The sequence below is a fragment of the Podarcis melisellensis genome, assembly GCF_964234715.1.
Source record: "Podarcis melisellensis genome assembly, chromosome: 15".
NCBI lineage: Eukaryota > Metazoa > Chordata > Lepidosauria > Squamata > Lacertidae > Podarcis > Podarcis melisellensis.
The window spans coordinates 34,842,417-34,860,187 of NC_138532.1; the positions used below are offsets into that span (position 1 = coordinate 34,842,417).

At 43.9% G+C, this 17,771-nt stretch overlaps 1 protein-coding gene across 10 annotated transcripts in view; it reads left to right on the forward strand.

Moving 5' to 3' along the window:
* Window positions 1-17,771, forward strand: part of AUTS2 (activator of transcription and developmental regulator AUTS2) — a 667,021-nt gene that overhangs the window by 636,743 nt on the left and 12,507 nt on the right. For 6 of the 10 annotated variants that reach the window (XM_081890188.1, XM_081890195.1, XM_081890190.1 and 3 more), the window contains 7 exons: window positions 1,145-1,386; window positions 3,337-3,381; window positions 8,784-8,879; window positions 12,288-12,359; window positions 14,384-14,413; window positions 16,260-16,331; window positions 16,893-17,034. In XM_081890188.1, the coding sequence (XP_081746314.1) occupies window positions 1,145-1,386; window positions 3,337-3,381; window positions 8,784-8,879; window positions 12,288-12,359; window positions 14,384-14,413; window positions 16,260-16,331; window positions 16,893-17,034 (699 nt within the window). The remainder of the gene's footprint in view (window positions 1-1,144; window positions 1,387-3,336; window positions 3,382-8,783; window positions 8,880-12,287; window positions 12,360-14,383; window positions 14,414-16,259; window positions 16,332-16,892; window positions 17,035-17,771) is intronic. The other 4 variants (XM_081890191.1, XM_081890192.1, XM_081890193.1 and 1 more) reach the window with 3 other exon arrangements.

Genomic DNA, 17,771 nt, shown 5'->3' on the forward strand with positions numbered 1-17,771 from the left:
GGTTGGCAGGAGCTGGGACCGAGCAATGGGAGCTCACCCCGTTGTGGGGATTCGAACCGCTGACCTTCTGATCAGCAAGTCCTAGGTTCTGTGGTTTAACCCACAGCGCCACCTGCATCCCACACATACATACATACACATACATACATACACACACACACACACATAAATACACACAGGGATAGTGCATTCTGGGAGAGAGGGATGGAGAGGGGGATGGAAGGGAATTAGAGAGATGAGTTGGGGGGCTGAGTAAGAGGGGAAGGAAGGAGGAACCCATCTCAGCAATGGAAGCTGATTCATGAATGGATGAATGGAGTTCCATCACCAAATTACGAGTCTCCCCACAGCCTGCTGCCACCTGCCCGCTTCCATACTTACGACCAACCAACCCAGTGTACGGCTGTGGTTGTCTGCATCCTCCTCCTAAGTCTCAGTCTTGTCCTTGGAGAAATCAGCAGAGAGGAAGAAGATGGAGAGAAACCTGGAATTAGTTGGTTCTGCCTGCCATTGGCTTCGGCTACAGTTACTGATGATCCTACCAGTCCAGATGGGCACCAGCCCACCACTGCTTATTCTGGCTGGGAGCTCTTAGGGTTCTTAAATTTGGGTTTGGACATATTTTATGCAAGCAGGTTGTACCAAATTCCTGTAGGAGAATTTAAAGCAGAAAAGCAAGCTATTCTGTTCTTCCTCTAGCATGGGGTTTCCCATACTTGGGTCTCAGGCTGTTTGGGGACTACAGTTCCCATCATCCCTGACCACTGGTCCTGCTAGCTAGGGATGGTGGGAGTTGTAGTCCAAAAACAGCTGGAGATGCAAGTTTGGGAAACTCAACTCTGGCACAAGGCTGAGGAATCTGTGGCCCTCCAGATGTTGCTGTCTAACAAACTTCATGATCATTGCCCATGCCGGTGGCTGCTGTTTCATGTGGGAGTCTATCAGCACATAGAGGGCCATAGGTTCCCCACCATCATGCTGGCACTAATGGAGGAACAGAGATGAAGGGAAACATCCATCTATTAACAAAGATCAGTTGTGCATTGTGGAAGTGTGATTCCCCCCAAAAAAGGAAAAAGGAAAGACTGAGTGGTATATAAACGAGAAGGATAAAACCTCATGTTGCCATTGTCTTGGTTTTCAGAGCAAGATCTTCTCCGCCAGGAGCTGAACACCCGATTTCTGGCTTCGCAGAGTGCCGACCGCGGCGCCTCGCTGGGCCCACCGCCTTACCTGAGGACGGAGTTCCACCAGCATCAGCACCAGCACCAGCACACCCACCAACATACGCACCAGCACACTTTCACGCCTTTCCCCCACGCGATCCCGCCCACCGCCATCATGCCAACGCCGGCACCTCCCATGGTGCGTACCCCAGGCAGAAATGTGAGGATAAGTAGAGCACAACTCTCTTTGGATCTTTTTCTTTCCTTTTGCAAAATGGTGATAAAATTGTGACGATGGGGGAAGATGTCCGCGTGAAGGGAGAGATTCTGGGAGGAAGGAAGCATGCTCCTCCCACCTTGCAACTCGGGGAATTCGGAAAGTGAGAAACGTTCGATATTTCTGGGAAGTTCCGTGTCAGAATCTAGAGTCTCCCATGCATGTGGCTCCCTTGTTTGCAAAAAATGTGGTGCAGATTGAAAGTGAGGGCATAAAGCTAAACTTTAACCCTCCTTTCTAACATACCGTATTTTTCGCTCTATAAGACGCACCAGACACCACAAGACGCACCTAGTTTTTGGAGGAGGAAAACAAGAAAAAAAATACTCTGAATCTCAGAAGCCAGAAAAGCAAGAGGGATCACTGCGCAGTGAAAGCAGCGATCCCTCTTGCTGTTCTGGCTTCCGGGATAGCTACGCAGCCTGCATTCGCTCCATAAGACGCACACACATTTCCCCTTACTTTTTAGGAGGGAAAAGTGAGTCTTATAGAGCAAAAAATACGGTAATTGCTTTCTATGTTTTGTCATGGAAGGCAGTACAGTACTAACAATGTGGCACAGTGCGAGCGACATCAGCCCAGAGGGTTGATGGCCAGCTGGTTGACTGGCATCCGAGTCTTACTTCAAACTGGCAGTGGGGCAGTGTCCTCCACTAAACTCAAAGGCAACAGAAACACTTAGCGGGTACAAGGCAGGCTGTCCCCCTCCCCCACCGCATTTGCTGGTTGGTGCCTACTAATAGAATTTATTAGAGCTCTGAAGATGTTTCAGAACACAGGTCCCTTCATTCTGGACCAATCTTAAACTCTTGAGGAAGGGCCATGGAGCAGAGGTAGAACATAATAAACTTCGCAGGTTCAATCCCTGGCATCTTCCAGTTCCCCACTCCTTTGGCATCTTCCCACCATGCCAAGCTCCACGCCATGTTGGAGACAGCATGTTCTAGCTGCAGTGAAAAAGTAAGCAGTGAACTTGCAGAACAGGAAGCTTTCAGTTAAAAGCACAGTAACTCTGCCATGTCTTGATTATTTCACGCTGCTGTTCCACACTGGACATTGCAATTGCATTTTACTGCCAAAATAAAAGGTTGGAAATCAGGCTTGGGGGAGGGGGAGGATGAGAAGAAGAGATTGATATACAGCTATTCGGTAATGGCATGTGCATTCTTCCTAAAGGGTGAGTGAGGAAACGATGATATTTCACAGGGTGGAGGGACTAGTCTGGAATGAACCTCAGCCTGCTGGTATCACTGCTTTGTTTGCCTAAATAAAGAGGTGAAAAAGAGGTGTATGGGCCTCAGGAACCCATGGCCTTTCCCCCTCAGATAGCAAGCTCAAGTGGTGAGTGTTGGAGGACATATAGTCCAAATGGACTCACTGAGAAACATGAAGGAGCTGTCAGTATGCTCAGGGAACTGCAGAGTTTGGGAACAGACACACACGCACACACACACACACACACACACAAAAGGATGCAGGCAAATGAGTGACAGATTGGAAAGAAAAACATTAAATTGGAAAATGGAACAGGGTGGGGAGAGAGCCCAGGGAAAATGTCCTCCTTGCAGATAATGGCTGGCTAGAACACTGGTCAGGAGCAGTCCTGTTATGTAGGGAATATATTGTAGTATTATGTTGTTGGTTCCAATCATTCTACTTAATTTGCACCTGGAATTTTTGTTCTCTAAATTGCTCCTGATCTCTTCCTGCTCTCACTGCTGTCCATACTTTCACCTCTGAACACATGCCATTTTTAGGTATATCCTCCCCTTTCCTCACATCTCCATCGATTGCCAGTTTTTTCACCAGTTCCCAACCATTGACTGAATCAAAGAAATGTATGCCCCATTAGAAAGACAATATAATGAGTTTGTGTTTTGATCCTTTTTGCAGTTTGACAAATACCCTACAAAAGTTGACCCTTTCTACCGACACAGTGTGAGTTCTTCTTACTGCCTTAAAATGTATTAATTGCTTCTTTTCCCATTGGTGGGCTGAGATCACCACTCAGATCAGTGGCAGAACATCCCATTTTCTGTTTCCCTCCTTCTCCCTTTCTGTCCATCACTCTAAAAAGTCCATCATCGATATTGTCATTTGCTTTAGCTTTTCGTCTTCTGAAAGATGTGATATCTCTTAAAAAGAAAAAGCAAACTCTGAAGCTATGCCTAAATCTAACTCTTTAATCAAGAACTGGAGACTACAAAGGTGCCCAGATTCTCTCTGTTATTGCTGTCTTCTCTGCTCATTTCAATGGCACAAGCAGATCTTTGTGACCATTTCTCTAGATTCCAATGTGGTAATGAAGATATATGAAGTCCTGGGTTGATGAGGGATTTGTTTGCATTTGAATGAGAAACTACCTAATTCACACTTCTTCAACTTATATGCAAACCGAAACACAGGGTTACCTTTGAAATTCGCAATCCTCTGAATTTTGCAATGCAGTTTTCCAACAAAGCAACATGTACAAGAATACATATAATATGGAGAAAGTATTATAAAAAGGTCTGTATTACTGAAAATAGCATACAAAATGCATTTTACTGGGGTAAGTTGCATGTAAAAATGTCAAAACTGCATGCGAAAAAAATGTTTCTTAGGAGAAAAACACTAAAATATTGGTTTTAAATAGCATTTTTGGTAATTTAAAAAAATGCAAAGTGCTATGAAAGATTTGTTAAATTTATATGGCCTCCCATTAGAAAATATTATCTGAGCAACATGCAAAACTTCATAAAGAAAAATACGAAAGGCAATAATGAAAACTAAGGAAATAAAGTTAACAACAGCAAAACCTTCCTTCTAACAAAGACCACATTAAAATATTTGCAGCTTACCTTAACACCACACTGAAACAGCAAAGACCTAGAGTTGATTTTCTGTAAGAACATCCTTGCCCTGATATGAAGGTAAAAAGGTAAAAAGGTAAAGGACCCCTGGACAGTTAAGTCCAGTCAAAGGTGACTATGGGGTTGCAGTGCTCATCTTCCAGGCTGAGGGAGCCGGCATTTGTCCACAGACAGCTTTCTGGGTCATGCAGCCAGCATGACTAAACCGCTTCTGGCACAGCAGACCACTGTGACGGACACTAGAGCACATGGAAACTCTGTTTACCTTCCCACCACAGTGGTGACTATTTATCTACTTGCACTGGCGTGCTTTCGAACTGCTAGGTTGGCAGAAGCTGGGACAGAGCAACAGGAGCTCACCCTGTTGTGGGGATTCAAACCGCCACCCTTTAGACCACAACACCACCAAGCCCCAAATGAATTGATTCATTCAGCCCTTATGTTCTCCCTCCACTCAGAGGACTAGGAGACCTCCAGGCACATGCAAGATCCCTGTGCAGGCCTGAAGAGGCACAGATATCTACCTTTGGGCCTTTGTGCCAAAGGAATCTTAAAGAATTGACAGCACCCTGAAAGCCAAGCTTTATGGTTGATCCAAATGGTTATACACCCTCCCTTTCTCCAATAGGTGAGAAATCACAGAATCCAAATGAGTGTCAGGTCATTTGTGTTTCTCTTTCATTGCCTCAGATGTATCTAACCTGATGGCCTGTCCCATTTCAATGGTTAACAGAGGTTAAAAGCTACAAGATTAAAGCACTTGAAACTTTTAACTGGCATATTATTAAAAATGCATTAACCAGTGGATTTCACTTAATGGGCCAGATCAAAAGGTATTATGGTCTAAATTTGTAGGCAAAGTAGAATTGCTCCTTTTTCTTCCTTTCTTAAAACATTTGTTGGCGGTTTTACCTTCGGTTTGGAATGTGCTTTCTTAACCCAAGATGCTGAAAGTGTGATTCGGGAACCGTATGGCATCTATATTTTTAACTATGGTTATTATGCTATTTCATTTAAAAAATGCTACCCCCCCCCTTTGCTGCATAATTTAAATTTATTAAATTTGCAGCCCTTCCTTCCTCCCAAAGGAGCTCAGGGTGGCAAATGTCAAAATATTAAAACAATATTAAAAAACCATGTTGAGAACAATTAAAAACATTTTTTAAAAAGTTAGGAAAAATCTACAAAAATGAGACCATTTAAAAATGTGGTTGGTTAATAATAATAACTGTTGTTATTATTATTATTATTATTATTATTATTATTATTATTATTATTATTATTATTATTATTATTATTATTATTACCCCACCCATCTGGCTGGGTTTCCCCAGCCACTCTGGGCGGCTCCCAACAGAATTAAAAGCACATCCAAGATTTAAAACTTTCCTAAACAGGGCTACCTTCAGATGTCTTCTAAAAGTCAGATAGTTGTTTATTTCCTTGACATCTGATGGGAAGGCATTCCCTGTAACCTCACTTCTTGCACTGAGGGAACCACCAAAAGGCCCTTGGAGCTGGACCTGTCCGGGCTGAATGCTGGGGGTGGAGACGCTCTTTCAAGAATTACTAATGTACCCTGAAATGTGGCTTAAAATACTTTAATGAATAATTAAAAGTAAAAGTAAACCTCAAATAAAAGGTCATCTACCGGGAAAACTAAAAACCTGCTAAACCATTAAAGTCTTTGTCAGCCAGTGGAAGGCAATTGTAGTGGTGGGACCAAGCTTCACAGGGCAAGGAATCTGGCCACATCTGGAGGGCCACAGTTTCTCCATTCCTGCTTCAGAGAGAGAGAGAGGTGATGAGGACTTTAAAGGATTAATCTAGCAAGGAGAGGCAATTCAGACTCAGAAACTGAGACTTGAACTGGCCGCCAGCCCACAAGAGACAGTACCTTAAATGGCAGGTGGATACATGTTCCCACGAGGAGACGTTCCAGTTTTCGGGAGAAGACTCCTCAGGAGTCAAGGTCTCCTCACAAATAAAGTCCTCTTCATGATGACGCCTCTCTTTTGATGACAGAAGATGGAGTTCAGCTGCGCCCTGGGTGTGCTTCTGGCAGCTCCAGTTCAAGAGCCTCAGCACTAGGCTGGAAAAGCTGTTGGGATGTATTTGTATGTCCCTTGCATCAAACTTTCTGCCTGCCTGCCAGTGGACCTTGGGCTGCTATTCTCTTGTCTAAGCCCTCAATTGAACCCCAGTTTGCCTGGGATGGGATCATGGTCTGGCTTGGGCTGTTGGTGCTTCCTGAACCTACAGAAGCTGTGTTACTTAAAAGTTGTCCTGCAACTTGGGGCCCAGCTAAGATGGGACATTGATAGCTCTCTACTTTTGTTGACAACATGGGAATCCAAGCCTTCAAGCAGCAGTGGCAGTTCCAAGACACTCTGAAAGGTCTCCATCCTTTCCCACCATCTATATGTTAACAACCAGCATACAATGAAATTTCTAACTTCCCTTCGCTTTTGTGAACTGGCATGTTAATACAGAACAGTAAGCGTTATGGATGCTAGAGTCTTTAACATGCTCATTTTCAGTATTAAAAAGTGATTGCAACCCAAGACGCTTGCCTGCCTAATGGGTTCTTGAGAGCTCCGCTATTCAATATCATCTAATCTTGGAAACGTTTTCTGCACCATTGGAAGTTCACGTTGAAGCGAAATAGAATTAAAAGACGGCAATGATCTATGAAAGGAGTGGGGAGATGAACTGGGCCAGGTGGTTCAGTGAAAGCCTTAAAATTGTTGCATTTTCTTAATGATGTTAATTGCAAAAAAGAGAGAGAGATGCTTCAGTGTGCTTAGGTGCACCTCATGGAACAATACAATGAAACTGACAATTGTGCTTTTTTAGATCTTTGGCTCAGGCAGGCATCATGAGTCAGTGGAATGCATTTGCAAGGGAATTGCACTGCGATTTTGTAGAAAAAGGCCTCATCTGTTGGCCAAAGCCTTTTCCCAAGCCAAACTGCTGTAGGGCAATTCAGGAAAATTGACGAAGGGGCGCAGGGGCTCTGGAATGCTGCCAGAGCCCTCACACTGCCATCTCACAGCTAGGTAAGCTCATGACTGCAGCTTTGCACAGGTATGGGGAGGGGGAATAAGTAAATGGAAAATGAGTTTGCTCTGCTCTCCATTTATTTATCCCACCCCACCCCACCCCCATGCAAAGCTGCAATTGGGTAAGTAAAATAAGCATAAAATGCAAACTACCTCTGCATATGTTATTTTTTGTTTGTTTGTATTGGTGGGCGGGAGGTTGTGCCCTCTGGCTGCACCCACTTTTGTTTTGACCACACCACTATTGGCATGCATCCCACATTGGATTCTGTTAACGTCCTACCCATGCCTTGTGGTGAATGTTGGCTAGGGCCACCCCTCAGTGGTTGAACACATAACTTGCATGCAGAAGGTTCCAGGCTGAATCTCTAGCATCTCCAGACAGAATTGGGAAAAACTTCAGGGCGAGACCCTGGAGCTCGATAAGAGCCAAGGGTTTGACCAGAAAAGGGCAATCGAAATGATCAAGGGGATGGAGCAACTGAATTTACAGAAAGTACTAAGAGGAGTAAGAGGAGACATGATAGAAGCTTATAAAATTATGCTCTCTCAGAACCCTAGAACTCACGGACCACGAAATAAAGTTGGAAGACTCAAACCAGATAACAAATTACTTCTTCACACAGTTGAGCTGTGGAATCTGCTCCCACAAGAGTCGGGGGTGGCCCCCCAACTTTGATGGTTTTGAAAGAGGATTAGACCAATTCATGGAGGCCCATGCTATCTGTGGCTATGTTCTACCTCCACTGTTGAAGGCTGAATTCCAGTTGCTGGAAACCACAGACGGGGAAAGTGCTGTTGCACTCAGGTCATTCTTGCTTATCCCAGAGGCATTTTTTTGGCCACTGTGAGAACTGGCCTGATCCAGCAGGCTCTTCTTACAGTCTCATGACCCAATATTAAGGCAGCTTCCTTTGTTCCTGTTGTTTAACTGCTACAACTAATGCAATTGACAATGAGATCACGTTTCTCCTCCAGTTCCTTCCCATTGCATCCTCTCTTTTTCTGTAATGCAGTATTATAATACCGTATAATAATAACCCTCATTATAAAAATCCATTCTGAGACAGCTCTCTACCCCTTACGCTTTCAAATAATCTGTTCTTTCCACACAAATCTGTTCATCTTGTCGTCTAACATTTTGTGAATGTCCATTATATCCCTTATTCATTGCTGTTGTCAGATGCCTTTGTCTTTTTCCTAGGCTTATCGCCACCTCCTTTACCAAGTACCCAACATCAGTGGTCCAGCATTGATTTTTATGCAGTTGGATCACTGACTGATTAACAGCAGCAATCATGCGAACTGCATAATTCATAAACTGCCTCCGTGTCTCTTTTGCTTTCTTCTGAGTTGAAATTGCATGATGTGCAATTAGAAAATGTGTGTGGGGTCCTTTGCTGATGTTATCCTCCCTTTGTCACAGTTATTCCACTCGTACCCTCCTGCTGTATCAGGGATCCCTCCAATGATTCCTCCAACTGGTCCTTTTGGCTCACTACAAGGGGCGTTTCAACCCAAGGTAAATTGTAAATATGTTTTGTGTGTGTTGTGTAGACTCTTTCCTATTATGGACATGTGCCTTGTAGCTTTGTGGTTTCTTGCAGTTCCAGGTGAGGAGCAGTGCTTTTATTTGTCTTGGGCCTGCATGGGGAACCTGCAACCCTCTAGAGCAGCGGTTCTCAACCTGTGGGTCCCCAGATGTTGTTGAACTACAACTCCCATCACCCCTAGCTAGCAAGGCCAGAGCTCAGGGATGATGGGAGTTATAGTCCAACAACATCTGGGGACCCACAGGTTGAGAACCGCTGCTCTAGATGCTGCAGGACTTCAACTCTCATCATCCTTCACTGTTGGCTATGCAGGCTGAGGCTTCTGGGAGCTGTAGTCCAGCTGTAGCCTGGAGGTCCAAATGTTCCCCATCTTTGGTTTTGGAGATGGCTCTGCTGGGAGAGATGAATGAGTCTACAGGAAGGCATTTCCTCCCTAGGTCAACGTGGGGCACAAAATCCCAGAGTTTCCTTTCAGCTTGATTGGGACTCAAACTCTCTTGGGGATGATGGGCAAATCAGTTGAAAAGAGATCTGCATGAACCTTCATCATGCGTTCCCTTGATTCACTCTCATTTACTGAGGCGGCAGGGGAGGCAGGGGCAGGGTGGCTTTCCAGTAGGCTCCCAGGTGCTGGTTCTTGCTTTTAAAGCCCTATATCAGAGGTGTGGTGTAGTACCTCGGGTCCTTACTGGACTGCGGTCACCATAATCCCTAGCCATTAGCTATGTTGACTGGGGATGATGGGACTTGGTTTCCAAGAATGTCTGGATAATCAGGTTCTTCACTGATTGGCAAAGTCTCAATAAACATACCTTAGAAAGTCTACACTTCTTGGTGATGTTGGCCCAGTTAGAAAAACTATTGGGCTGTTTTGCCATTACATTTTCAATGTGATTGCTGATTGACTAGCTAGCTTTGCACAGAAGAACCAAAATCTGGTAGAGTGGGGGCATACTTTGGGCTGAAGCAGCGGCCTAGAATTAGCAGTAAACAAAAGTAGGCAGTGAAACTTCCCTGGGGGCATTTTAGGAGCCCTGAAAAAGCATCTTTTCATCTGAAAATGTTCACTTATGAACATTTGGGGCAATCTTACATTCTTTCATTTTATATCTTGTCTTTCTTTTATCATGGAACTCAAGGTATTCAGGGATGTTCTAAACTGTTTGTTTCTGCTCTTTTATACCAGGTATTGTATTTCTCAGCTCAGGGGTAGACTGACGTCAGTCTTATTCATTCTGCTTAAAGAACTGTAATCCTCATTGTTCACCAGTGTATTTTAAATTTAATCTTTTGAGGTTTAGATGTTGAGCTGTGTTTGTCCAATCTGAAAACTATCCCCGCTCCACCACTCAAGCTTCTTAAATATGTAGATTGTGGTTCATTAGCAAAGGTCCTCATATGTATGATAATTAGGTTATTAAGAATCCATTTGAGCTTAACCATCTACTAGTATGTGGCTGCGTGCATGGTTGTTGTTGTTTTTTTAATGTTGTGTGGGGCTCTTCGCAAGTCAGGTTTTTTACATTCTCATGACTACATTATAAATCTCTATTCTGGAAAGACGGTTTTGGTGATTCTTACTTTGTGAATGGAGACACCTGCCTCTACTGATGTCAAAATCAACAGTTTGCGATTGATGGCTTATGTGTTCCATCTGTTTCAATCCCTTATCCACATTCTCAGTCAGATTGCCAAGACCTTCAGCCATTTTCTGGGAGAGGACAGTTGGCATCTTGTTGGCCCCTGTGATAACAGGATGCCAGGCTAGATGGGTCTTTGGTCTGATCCAGCAGGGCTCATGGTCTTATGTTCACCTTTCATTGGCTTTCTATATGCCCCAATGTTCTGCTGTTTCCCAACACTTGAAATTATTTCAGTACCCACAACTACAGCCAGCTGTCTGGATACGAGCTGCTTCCCCTTCTCTCTGACCCCCTTTATTGGTGCAAACCCAAATTGTTCACTGTTCAGCTGCTGTCCCTCACACTGTCCCTCTCTAGCTTGGTTTTTTAATCCCAGCAATAATCCATTTGACTCCCCTTTCCCAACCCCCCACCTCCAGCTTGTCATTCCCTCCCTTTTCACCTGCTTCTCACTTGCACTATCAGTGAACCTGTATTTTTTATTATTCTCCTTGCTTCTATGTGAATGGAAGGCCATCAGCTCTGGTTGGAATCCACTTCCCATCCTGCTGGATGGCTATAGGGTTGCCATACGTCCTGGAAATTTGTATGGGATACCCTGAACACTGCATCCGCAAGCAGTGTCAGAGCGGAATTTGGCGAAATGTCCGTGAAAATCCATACGTATGGCAGCCCATGTTGGCTGTGTCATTTTTTGCCAATTTTCCTCAGAAATAGCTAAGAAATGTTCAATTTCTTTGCAATTTTGCAAAAGAAAGCTCCATAACTTTGGCCAAAAAACCCTAGCATGGGAGGTACTGTGGTAGGTAATGCTGGAAGTTGTGGTCCAGAAGATGCTGTCAGAAGCTACACTCTGAGTGCTTCCAGGGGACTCCTAGTGGTTCAAGGGTATATTTACTTTTGGACCTGGAAAATAAATAAGCAAGGCGCAGTGTGAATAGTTTTGAGGTGTGTGTGTGTTGAAGTGGGTACTCTGCAGCATGCATTATCACCTCGACAGAGGGAGGAGGCTTGTCTCCAACAACAACTGTGAGCCCTTTGCAGAAGCAACACCCGAGAATTGAAAACCTGTGAACACAACATAGTTTGTTTGTCGGGTTAGAAAAGAAGAAACTGATAGAAGACATGTGTGCATCTTACTAGCTTGCTTTGTGCAACAGCGAGAGAGTGATGGGTTTTTTTACCAGTTAAGGCTATTCAATGGCATCTTGTAACACACAAAAAGAACAGATTTGAATACTCACAAATATAATAGGAAAACATGGTGAAACTTAGAGCCAAGATCTCATTTTCTAAAGCTAAACAGATGTGTGACACATTTTAAGAGGTCTTTAACCTAAGACAGTCTTTAACCTAGGACAGAAATTATGACTCTGTGCACCAAGGCAAGGCACTCTGAAAATGACATTCCAGAGTATATGAAACTGTAGTCCAAAGGTTTGGAGCCTTGACCCTCCAGATATTTCAGGACTCCAACTCCCATCATTCCTGACCATTGTCCATACTGGCAGAGGCTGATGGGAGTTGCAGTCCCTAAATCTGGAGGGCACCAGGTTTCCATCTCTGCTGTAACTAAATGAATAGATGGAAAAATAATCTTCAGTTCCTTTCTTTTTTTATGGAGACCTACTGCCTAACTTACTGCCTAACTAATTCTTTTGAGGTCTTCTAAAAGTTTAAAAGTTTGCACATAAATTCACACTGTCGTTGTTTCTGTGTATGTGACATTTGTAGACTTCGAATCCTATTGATGTTGCAGCGAGACCTGGAGCTGTTCCACACACCCTATTGCAGAAAGATCCCAGGGTAAGTTCTAAAATGTTATAGCCCCTCCAAACCATTCAACCATTGAATGATGAATGAAGCTGAGGTGGTTATCCTAACTCTGCCCTTTATTGCTATTTGATCTGAGCTTAAATTGAGAAAGTGTGGAATTTGGAAAACATAAAGCACAGGATCTAACTTTCATGGTCCTTAAGTGGGCTGGCTGTGAGTGGGAGTGCACAGGATGTGACAGATAACCTGAGGGTGCCAGAGATCATAATACTGTAGTATCAGGACCACAGATAGCTCCAAGCAGACAGGGTGTTGTGATTACATCTAGAGCTCAGCCGAGGTGTTTCATTGCTCTTGGACCAGTCTTCACCTCCAAGACTGCACCCACATCCAGAATAGAAGAAAGGATTAAAGGTGTAGACTTCTGACCTAGAGGCTCTTACTTCTCAACCTTCTGCATTTCTTTCAAATGTTTGCAGGCTTTGAACAGCATAATGTTCTTGGGAGATTCTGTCTTCTGGGTTTCTGCCTCCAGGGGTTTCTGCTTTAGAGAGAAGGCCAAGGTTGACACACTTCAGCTCAGGTTCAGTGTTGAGGTCTGGGTTTAGATTCAGTACTTCCACAGATGACACTTTTTGTCCTCCAGATGTCTTCAAGTCAGGGTCAGGATGATGATGTTAGCCATCTGCGATGTGGATCAGCTGACCATGTATGGTCTTGGGAAGACTCCTTGACACCTCTAATTAAATGATGTTTTCAGGTAGCAGGGTTAGAAAAGGCCTCTTCTTGTGACCCAAGAGGAGCCTTCCCATTCAGCATGGGTTTGAATGGATTTGAGGGGGTGGGAAGGGAGTCAAAAAGTATTTTTGTATGAATCCTTTTTATCCACATTTGTTCCAGTGTGAAAATCTGCACCACAGAGCAACCAGTCTATACCAGTCTGTATCATTTGACTTGCTTTTTTATAATTGGGTGACTCGGAGCTGGTTTTAAAAGAGATGGGGTATGTGCAGTCCAGCATTAACCAAAGTGGAGTCCTCCAGGTGTTGCTGAGTGAAGGCTCCTATAATGTTCAAAGGTGGTGGAAGTTGAGGTCCAACAACATTGTGGTTCACTCAAACTCCTATCAGACCCCTCATAATGTTCAGAAATGATGGACGTTATGGTCCAACAAAATGGGGGTGGGGAGGGTTGCTCCTCCTGTTGTAATAGTTACTGAATTTTTTCTGTTAGCAATTGTGTATGGACAAGTAAGCCTCTTCCAAAATACTGCCTTCCTCTGTATCTTCAAAAGGTCCATCAAAAGTTCACTTTAAAAAATTACTGCACTGTTTCCTATTTTACAGTGCTAAATTGAGTGAATTAGCAGGCAAACTCCAGGTCAAAATGCCTTTTGGGGGCCATGTTTGGTAGGTTGTCAATACTTGGAAGCATAAATCCTGCAGAGCAGAGCGGGGGAATCTGTGTCCTTCCAGATCTTGTTGGACTCCTAACTCCCATCAGTACCAGCCAGCATGGCCTAATGGTCATGGATCAGCAGTTCTCAACCTGTGGGTCCCCAGATGTTGTTGGACTACAACTCCCATCATTCCTAGCTAGCAAGGCCAGGGCTCAGGGATGATGGGAGTTGTAGTCCAACATCATCAGGGGACCTACAGGTTGAGAACCACTAATCATGGATGGTGGGAGTTGTTGTTTACAACAGGGAGCAGCAGAGATGGAAAGGAGTGAACGTGGCAGGAATTTACCCTTAAGATCAGGTGTGGGGGACTTGCAGCCCTCCAGATGTTACAGAACTACAACTCCCATCAACCCCAATAACCAGGGATGATGGGAGCGGCAATTCTGCAACATCAGGAGAGTAAAAAACCTCCCCACACCTGGTCAAGATGAAGCAACATGCCTGCTAAGACTTTGAAAGAGACTACAAATGAAATGAAAATGCTAATATTTTAATTTCCACTCTCCCAAGTGAAGCAGTGCAAATTAGATGAGCAACTGTTTGAGTGGCAAGGTTTCCTTTATTGACTTTCCCTCTTTCTTTCTCTTTGCAGTTGACAGATCCCTTCAGACCTATGCTGAGGGTAAGAAGGCCACTAAGTCTTGGTTGACCTCTGTCTGTCTGTCTTTCCCATCATCCCTGACCACTGGTCCTGCTAGTTAGGGGGGATGGGAGTTGTAGTCCAAAACCCTGCCCTAGGTCCTGGGGAGTGACTGTTGCCTTCATATCTTGCTTCTTGGCTTCCAAGAGGCGTCCCGTTGGCCACTGTGAAAAGCAATATGTAGGGCTAGATAGGCTTTTGGTCAAATCTGGGAGGACTCGTATTATGTCCAGCTTATAACAGCCTCATAAGGACAGAGGTTGCATGTGGAAGAAGAGAATGAAACTTGGAATAAAGAGTGTTGCTTGGTTATTACGCCATTTTGAAGATTGTATATCCAGGTGGAAAGAACTGATGACATACATACATACAAATATGCGTACATAATTTTATTTGTACGCCATCTTTCCATTGTTAAAACCATGCTCAAGGTGGCCTACAACATGAAAAAAAATGCATAGTTACAACGTAACAAATGTAGTCATAAATAATAAATAAAGCATCCAAAAATACACAATCAAATTGAACCATTTCCACATAAATCACAATAAGATCTAAAGATTAAAGATACAAAAAAATAATATCAATATCAGCAACAACCCCCTTTGAACAATACCCCAACCCAAGGGTCTGTTCAGCAGCCTCAGCTTTTGTAGATGGAGTCAGTCAGAAACCTGCCCTCCCAGGTGGGAAAAGGCCTGCAAGGCAGGGAGCAGGTCTTCCAGGACTCATAGCTAAGATTAGGAGAACTTGAGCTTCCCTTTCTCAAGGGTACACTGAGTAGAATTGCAATGTCAGGATATGGAACATGAATGTGTCACCTTTCTGGAAAAGGCAGAAATGTGCAGATGCACCCCATTCACAAAATTCACATTTTTGCCAAGTCCTTATAAAAGTGTGCTTATTGCATCCCCACAACAAAATGTTTAACTACTGAAGTCTTGGATTTTAATGTATTTTTGGTCTCTGTGGCAGCCCAGAGTGGCTGGGGAAACCCAGCCAGATGGGTGGGGTACAAATAAATTATTATTATTATTATTATTATTATTATTATTATTATTATAGCGTGATGTGTGCATTCAAACATTTGCCACATTGATACAGTAAAGTCGTCTCACTAGGACTTTGACTTGAGTGTATGTGGAACGCCATTTAGGATAGGGTTCCCTCTTATAAAGCAAACATGAGATGAATGCAGCCATAGAAGCACCAATCATATGCAGCATTCGGACCCATGGGAAAGTGAATTTACTGTGTCATGTAGGGGCATAATATAATTAACCTCACTAAGTAGCCAGATTCCACTTCCCCACTTACCAGTAAATCAGTAAGAGCTTTACAACAGGGATCTACTGTAGACCAGTGGCACTTCAGATGTGGTTGAACTTTGATCCTCATCATCATTGACCATTGCTAGCTGGACCTAATGAGAGCTGGAATCCCAAAAGAGCTGGAGGCTACAGATTTCTTATTCCTGGTTTGCAGAGTGCCACTCTATGCTCACTTCTAATGTCTGAATTGTCTCCTTCACCAGCTCAGTCTGTTTCATTATTTTCTTAGTGCATGGCTTTGAAAGTGCTTGACATAGCGCAACTGAAGCAAAGCAGGTCATGGTCTGGCCAGGGCTTGGATTGGATGACAACCATGAGAGTGAGATGAGAGATTTTACAACCATGAGATTTTTACCATTTTAAGATTCATAATGGAAGAAAGGCAGGGCATTTAATGTAAAAAGTCATGGCTGTTAAATGAGAAGAGGCTCAGCTCTTACTGTTGTGGCTAAGTGGTGTCATTTTAATAGCCTCTTGTGTTTTTGCTTCTTTTACAGAAACCAGGGAAATGGTGTGCTATGCATGTCCATATTGCTTGGCAAATATACCATCATCAACAGAAAGTGAAGGTGAGTCCCTTTGAGCAAGTGGAACCTTCCTAAGGGAATACAAAGGAGCATGTTTAGGGGGAGGGGCCAAAGCTACACAGCCAGAGCATGTGTTTTGTATAGTAAGGTGCAATGTCCAGTCCTTGGCATCTTAGTTTAGAAAGATCACATAGCAGATGATGGAGAAGACCCTTTGCTTCCCAACAGCCACTGCTAGTTAGAGCAGAGCTAGGTAGTCTGACCTAGTCTAAGGTAGCTCTTTATGTTCCCCTGTATTTTGCTCATTATTGATTTATTTATAAAAAATATTTGTATGCTACTATTTAAAAAAATTAATCAAAGCAGTTTACCTCAAACATACATACAATAAAAGCCATGTAAAAAATTAAAATCAAAGATCAACTCTTACCCATAGATATTTTCTTAATTCCACGCATAAACTTGGTGGCATAGAAAAGTTTTCAGCAGATGTTTCAAAACTAAAACCAAAGCTATCTGCTTAATCTCTGTTGGCAGAGCATTCCACTGGGCTGGCCCAATGTCTTCTTCATGATTGTTTCCCATTTGCTTTTCCTATTACAGAAACAGATGCAATCAGATCCCCATAAACTGGATTTTGGCCTGAAACCTGAATTTCTGAGTCGGCCACCAGGTCCTAGTCTCTTTGGGGCCATCCACCATCCCCATGACTTAGCTCGGCCCTCCACTCTCTTCTCTGCAGCCAGTGAGTATGCATATCAATGATCCATTATTGAAGAACATAGTACAAGCCTGCTGGATCAGGCCAAAGACCCACCTAGTTCTGCATCTTGTGGTGGCCAAGCTGATGCCTGTGAGGAAATTCACAAGCAGGACCCAGTCACAAGAGCCCTTGGCCCTCATGCAGTTTCCAGCAACTGGTATTCAGAAGCATTGCTGCCTCTAACAGTGGAGGCAGAACGTAGCTATCATGGCTAGTAGCCTTTGTTAGTCTTGTCCTCCACAAATTTGTCTAATCCTATTTTAAAGCCATCCAAGTTGGTAGTTGTCACTGCCTCCTTTGGGAGCAAACTCCATGTGTGCTGTGTGACTAAATTAAAGGTGGAAAAGGCAAGTAAGGAATGTGGCCAGTCTTCTCAGAGCAATTCTGAAGGAAAACCAAAAACATGCATAGGAATAATCTGTGCTGACTATGAGTCCCTGGGGATGCCTGAAGCTGTCTTAGTCCGGAAGAGTCAGGCTGGAATTTCAGGACCCTGGATAGCTCCGAACAGGCAAATCTTTCCAATGATTCCCTGCTCCCCCCCACTTCCAGTGTGGTGTAGTGGTTAAGAGCGGTAGTCTCCTAATCTGGGGAACCGGGTTCGCGTCTCCGCTCCTCCACATGCAGCTGCTGGGTGACCTTGGGCCAGTCACACTTCTTTGAAGTCTCTCAGCCCCACTCACCTCACAGAGTGTTTGTTGTGGGGGAGGAAGGGAAAG